The sequence below is a fragment of the Trachurus trachurus genome (assembly GCF_905171665.1).
Source record: "Trachurus trachurus genome assembly, chromosome: 14".
Classification (NCBI taxonomy): Eukaryota; Metazoa; Chordata; class Actinopteri; order Carangiformes; family Carangidae; genus Trachurus; species Trachurus trachurus.
In genome coordinates, this window is record NC_139903.1 from 30,807,449 (window position 1) to 30,814,591 (window position 7,143).

Consider the following 7,143-nt stretch of genomic DNA (forward strand, 5'->3'; position numbering starts at 1 on the left):
TTCTACAGTGATTCATGTGTATGGTGCTTTGTTTATTAATTAAATGCAATTTATATTATATTATTACATGTTTTTATACATTTAATATGCTGGGGACAGAAATGGCACTCTTTTGGTGGAATCGCCCATGTGCTAACCAGAGTATCCAGTTTGTCTGTTAATTTAGTGTCTCATTCAGTTAAATAATGAATTACTGTATGTTGTTTGCAGGCCATGTCTCAAAAGGAGCTGAAGGAAGCGTTTGTCAGGGATCTCAATGGGACCAGTCCTGAGGAGGTCGGACTGGTCACATTTATCCTGCCAGAGTTCTTCATGATCAGAGGACTGATTTTCATCCTCTACTTTCAGACCAAGAGATCTCTTCCTCTGCCACTGCCTCTGATTTCTCACCTGCTCCTGGACTTCTCTGTGCTTATCATCCCCTTTGTGGTCTCGTGCACCGTCCTGAGCAGTGTTGTTCCCCAGGTGATCATCACCTTTGCCTTTGTTTCAGCTTGTGCGTGTTTTTACATCTACCATACCGGCACCCTGTCTTCGACTCATCACCTAAAGGACACCGTCAACGCTTTCCTTCAGAGTCACGTTTGGTTCGGCAAGGTCCCCTTTGTGAGTGTTTTTAGAGCATTTGTAAATGTGGAAACAGCTGTTTGCATTCTTGCTGTAGACTTTAGTATCTTTCCAAGGCGATATGGCAAGACAGAAACCTATGGAACCGGGACTATGGACATTGGTGTCGGAATATACGTCTTTGCAAATGCTCTTGTCTGTCCAGAGGTACGGAGAAGGAACATCTCAGGATTTAAGATAAGTCACATCACAAAGCAGTTCGTATCCGTCTGGCCGCTGGTCGTTCTCGGTATGGGAAGACTACTGACTGTCAAAACGATCGATTACCAGGAGCACGTGACAGAATATGGCGCCCACTGGAATTTCTTCTTCACGCTTGCCGTCGTTCGAGTCCTGGCTTCTTCGCTGCTGGCTGTTTTACCGATAAAAAATTGGTCGTGGCTGTTTTCTCTTCTGATCAGTGGATTTTACCAGTTCACTCTGGAGAAATCTGGGCTGAAGGAGTTCATCATCCACAACAATGAAAGAGAAAAGGGCTTTCTGTATGCAAACAAAGAGGGTATATTCTCTGTAGCCGGTTATGTAGCCATCTACCTGGCTGGGGTTCAAGTTGGACTTTATGTGATGAAGCCGAGGTCTCTTGTGAAGGAGTGGGTGATAGTCGTTTTGAACCTTTTCTTTGTTAGTTTTGCGCTGTATGCTGCTCTGTATGTATGTCAGACACTAGTGGAGCCTGTGTCTCGCCGCTTATCTAACCTACCTTACTGCATCTGGACTGTTGCTCAGTCTTTGCTTTTTGCTTCCAGTATTGGTATCGTTGATATAATTGTACTGTTTTCCAAAAGAACGTCAGGCTGTGGCTATGTGCCCTCAACGTGGCGTTTGCATAAAAAACAATCGGACTCGGCTTCTGACGGAGAGACTGATGAAACTGAAAGATTCTGCCTGGTTGAAGCTATCAGCAGGAATCAGTTGTTGTTTTTCTTACTTGCCAATGTCATGACAGGACTGACCAACTCACTCGTGGACACAATTAGCTGTGGCTCTTCATCATCAGTGTGTATTTTGCTGTTGTACATGTTCACGAATTGCTGTGCAGTATATGTTTTACATGTCTGTGGAATTACAGTGAAATTCTGGTGAAATGACATCTCTGAAAGTGTATACTGTAGATTTGTTCTTTTGTTTTTGTAAATTCAGATGTTTTGAGAAAATGTGACCTGAAATGCTGAAAAAATGAATTTCATGTTATGATTAATCTGAATAACCCTCTATTGCATAGTGTTGCCATATGGCAACAATTACTTTATCTTCATTTTTCTAAAAAGCTATGATATTTCTTTTTGTTTTTACAGTTAGATGTGAAAATGGGGCTTTTACTTTGAAGGACATACAATTTATGAGGTCAAATGACCAAGATATCCTGTTTGCCAGTCCCTTTTACTCGTGGACATTTGCCATGTAAACATCATTGTGTGGGGCTCCCGAAGACTGTCTTTTATTCAGAATTTTGGAAAATGTTCATCAAACAAAAAATTGAAATCACTATCTGGGGAAAGTAAACTTTATTTTTTTTTAAATTTAATTCAGTTTTGATGTAATAGTATTTTTGTAATATACTAAAATACATTTGTTGCCATATGGCAACAGTATGCAAATATGGAAAATTCCTGGTGCATTCAACGCAATGGAGTCCCATTGACTTACATAGCATGAACCTACCCTGAGACTATGTTTACAACCTTTTCTTATATTTTAAAGGTAAAAACATTAGATTTTTTCATATTTTGTGATTACAGGTATTTTGTAACATATTATCTAAATGGACTTGCACTTATATCTTCTAGATAACTGAATGAAATGACATAAAATGAGTGATTCAATGTACTTCATTGAGACGGGTTCCAGGTTCTCAGACATTTTAGATAAATGTTGAAATTATACAATGTTTTTAAAGTATAAATGTTTGTTTGTTAGTTTTGGTTGAGTATGAGATGGATTTGTTGAGTTTTGCTTTAAATAAAATTAGTTTTTGGTCAAAAATGTTGATTTTATGGGACTTTCCACGATTGCATATTGTTGCCATATGGCAACAATTTACCAACGACCCCCCCTTTACAAAAAATTTAAGATTTTTTTTTATACTTCAGTTATTTAGACAATTTTAAGTAATAAAAACATGCAAAACATTTTTTTACCATGCCATAGTAATATTTCATGCAATAGAGGGATAAATATGGATTTTAAATAATACCTTGTCAAGTGTTGCATTTGTGTTTTTCTATATAAATCTACCATACTAACAGAACAGGCACCTTTCTACTCATCACCCAAAGACCATCATCAGCACTTTGCTTCAGAGCCATGTTCAGTTCAACATGAACATCATAGATGTGCACACGTGCTGTCTGTTTTTAGGAGTTTATAATTCTCAAACGCTATGGAGAGAATGTCAGAATGGCTCCACCTGACACGCCTCACATTGAACACAGATAACACAGTGGCCATGTACTTCCACAAACAGAACAAGAAATATGTATATCCTAAAATAATTGTAAACAATCAAACGATAAAAACTGTGGAGGTATTTAAATACCTGGGGGGTTACCCTTGACTCTAATCTGAACTTTAAAAAACACATCAAAAAAACTACTTGAGATGCTGTATGCCACGCTGGTCTCAGGCCAACCACACTACGCTACATCCCATCAGGTCTCTTTATGGGCAAGCATTGACCAAGACAGCACCATCACTGTAACATTCTTGCCAAACATAACCTACTAAGTTTTGATAATGTCTGTACACACTATCTAACATCTGCCTAGTTCATAAAATAATTAATAATACAGCTCCTCCTCCACTGAAAAAATGTGTCCTTCCTTGCTCAGAACAAAAAACAAGAGCTTTAAGACAGGGTATCCGCGGGGTCTTGAAAAGTATTAAAAGGTGATAAATCAATTTGGGGAAAATTAAGACCCTTAAAAAGTATTAAAAAGTCTTTTCATGACTTTATAAAGTCTTAAATATTGAAGGTATTTTTTCTGAATTAGCGGTCCAAGAGTTTGAGTTGTAAAAAACATTGCAGAAGTGTGTGAATTTATTTGTTTTATTAAAAAACAAAGGTGAACCGGTTCATGAAAAAGAAAAGACGATTGTTGTTTTTGTTTTTTTGAGAGTTGAGCATGTTTTTTTTAATAAACTTTGCCTTTGATTTATTATCCCAGCCTTTTTTGAATTCTGTTGTATCATAGTGGTCTATAGTCTTTATCACAAAAACTAAAACTGTTCAGTTAAAAGTGTCACTGATGTAAATGGTTACAGCTTGAAGTGGCCGTGAGGTATTAAAAAATGTTGAGAAGGTCTTGAAAAAGTCTTTAAAAGGTATCAAAATTAACTTCAAGATTCCTGTAAGATCTGCGACGAGTGGAGACTGTAAAATTCCATTTCAAAAATCAACCTTTGGCAAATCAGCTTTCTCTGTTAAGGCCATTGGTGAAAGGAACAGTCTCCTTAATGACCTGAAGATCAACAAAAACTATCGCAGTTTCTATCTTGCCACAAAGAAAAGTCTCCTTAGTCATCAAAGTTGCCAACACTAGATGGTGCTGTCAGGCTGTCTGTCCCACAGATACATCTGTCACATTACCATAGCTGGTCATTTTTTTTATTTTTTGTAACTGAGAATTACCATCGTTGGTATGTCTGCCACTGTTGCAACTCTTATGTTTTTTTTCACTATTACCATATTTATTTATTATTATCATTACTATGAATAATCATGCTGCTATGAGCACTTTGCACTTTGCCCACCACACATAATATAACAAACAACATTTTGCTGCTATGAGCACTTTGCACCTTGCCTACCTCATACATGTTTCGGTATTGTCTAAGTGTTGTCTATTGTCTAATTGTGCCTCACCTTCCTATAGTAGCTTGTGGTCTGTGTATTCTGTGTATTTTATCATTTTTATGTTATGTGTAGGGACTACAGATGGAAATTAGCTGTGAGCTAAATCTGGTGCAACCATCTTTTCATTTTTTTCCTGCAAATGATTAATGTAATTGCACACTGTCCCTTATTAAACTAATAAACTAAACTAAACCAAACAGTATTTCTACTCAAATCTCGATAGAAACAGTCTACTCATTACATTATTTGTACCAAGAACTCAGCTAAACATAAAAGCTGAAATCAAAAACGCCAAGTACATGGCGTTCTTTAGCTCAGTTGGTAGAGCACCCGCCCCATGTGTTGAGGCTATAGTCCTCACTGCAGGCGACCCCGGTTCGAATCCCGCAGCGAGTGGCCCCTATCCTGCGTGTCGTTCCCCCCCTCTCAGCCCCCCCTTTCCTGTCTCTCTCAACTGTCCTATCAAATAAAGGCATGAAAAGCCCCAAAAATAATATGTAGGCTATATATATACTAAAATAATAAATAAATAAAAACGCCAAGTACATGTAGGCCATGTGAATTATAGTATTATATTCTTTATTTATTCTTATTATTATCTTATTTTATTCTGATCATATTCTGATCATATTCTGATTTATTTTAGTAGCCTAATAACATTTTATTTATCTCACTAAGAAAAATTTCCCTCCGGGGATCAATGAAGTAATTCCAAAGATACTCTATTTACCAAGATACCCCATGAGAGGCTTTTCCCATGATAGAAATGGACACTTCCTGTCTCCTAAATGGGCGTGGCCAACCGTCGCCGCCGGCTGCGGAACCACAGAGGTGGAGCTGCACCAGAGTCAGCGCCGCCCCTACTCGGTGCAGGCCGGCCCATTGATAGAAAGATCCAAGATCATAACCTGCTAGGACATTGTAGATATCCATCGGGGAGAGGACAGGGGCTTTTTTTTTTTTTTTTTGGCTGTTGATGATGATACGAATATTAAGTTATTCTTTTTGGATAAATATTCTAAGGCTTATTTGTGTGCGAGATCTCTTCGTCCATCTGTCCTAGTGTGTTTGCACCGTCTTCTTCGTCCTCTTCTTTTGTTTAACATAAATGGCAACTGGTAAATGGCTTTTAGATGCATTCCCGCCTAATCCAAACTACAGTAACTTACTAGAAAATACAAAAGTGTAGTTTACTGTAAGTAATCTAGTAAATAACTGTTTTTGTTTTGTGGACCCATGCTACAACAGTATACTACTGCATTTTTGAAATTATACAGTAATACTCTAGTTTATAATAAAACTCCCATGATGCAATGCATGTTACAGTTTTATACTGTTCAATGTTATTTTACTGGACATTTTAAAGTAATTAAAGCAGAAGTAAGCGATCCGGTCGTTTTCGCTAATGCTGCATTCCAGGCAGGCTTTTGAAACCGTAAATTACAGCTTCAAGTCACAACTTACGACTTTGTAGCATTCCAGGCAACCCACTCGTGTTTTTCCGACCTGTTTTACCTGTGAAAGTCACTATAACTGCCACTCGTAGGCTAACTTCCGACCTGTGAAGTCGTACCAGATCAAACTGGTACGACTTCACAGGTCGGAAAAACACGAGTTACGAGTTTCCTTGAACGCACCATAACAGTCCTCGTCCCTACGTCACCACATTCACGGCGTCCCTTGGCTGCACACACAGCCCTGCATGCCGTTCTCTCTCCTCATTGGATAAAAACTGTAGGATACGATAAATGTTTTGTCCTCGGCTCAGAGCAGAGCAGAGTGACTGACAGACCCGTGTTTCGGTCCAAACACTCTATGTAAGTGATTGCTGTCGGAAGATATAACTATTTAAGACTTATATTAACACAAATATATCGCTTACTTCTGCTTTAAGGAGCGAGGCTTCTCATCTGACACAACAAGAAGAATTCAGCTTCAAAACAGTCAAAGGTTCAGTTAGAGGATTTTAACACTGAGAAAAGAAACATCCTTCTTTTAAAATACTGAATATACAGGGGCTGTAACCTTCACATTTTCAAATTGAAGCATCATCATGTTTATTAATCATTTTAATCACTGTTAAAAACACAAGTGTGTAGATTATGTTAATTATTATGAAGTAAACTACGTCAGTAACAAACCTAAGATGGCGGGCAGGTTGTTGTCAGTGATCACTGCTGCATAGTCGACTTCCTCACATTCCTCTGAAACAGTTCAGATCAAACACCAGTGTTTAAACATCTGCAGTAAATGAGCTCTTATTGTCAGTGTTACTCCAACAGAGTGGTCAAAGTCTGATGAGCTGAAAATCAATCTAAAACTGTTCAGATGCTTTTGCAGCCAGTGTGTTGTCATGTATCAGAAGAATCACATGATAATAGAAAGATGGAGCGCTCTCAGAACAAACACACATTTACATACATCAATATACAACATGAAAACAGTCAAAGTCAGTAGCTACGTACTGTAGTGTGGTGTTGAAATTAGCGAGCTACAGAGTTTAGAGGACGACACTTGTGAAAATAGTGAAAACAATCAAACAAGATGCTGCAGCAGAAAAGATGAGAAGCTGGTAAAGTTGGATTCTGTTAGAAAGCATCTTACCTGCAGATGAAGAAACATTTGGCTTTTGGGAAGTGACAGTTGCTGAGTGTTTCTCTTCA

General features: G+C 38.1%; 1 protein-coding gene across 1 annotated transcript; it reads left to right on the forward strand.

Moving 5' to 3' along the window:
* Window positions 1-213: 213 nt before the first annotated feature.
* On the forward strand, window positions 214-1,710 carry LOC310996853 (phosphatidylinositol-glycan biosynthesis class W protein-like; the record flags this gene model as incomplete). Its single annotated transcript, XM_083986355.1, has 1 exon — window positions 214-1,710. One exon carries the CDS (start codon window positions 214-216, stop codon window positions 1,708-1,710), a length of 1,497 nt encoding a protein of 498 aa, XP_083842481.1.
* Between the last annotated feature and the right edge of the window lie 5,433 nt (window positions 1,711-7,143).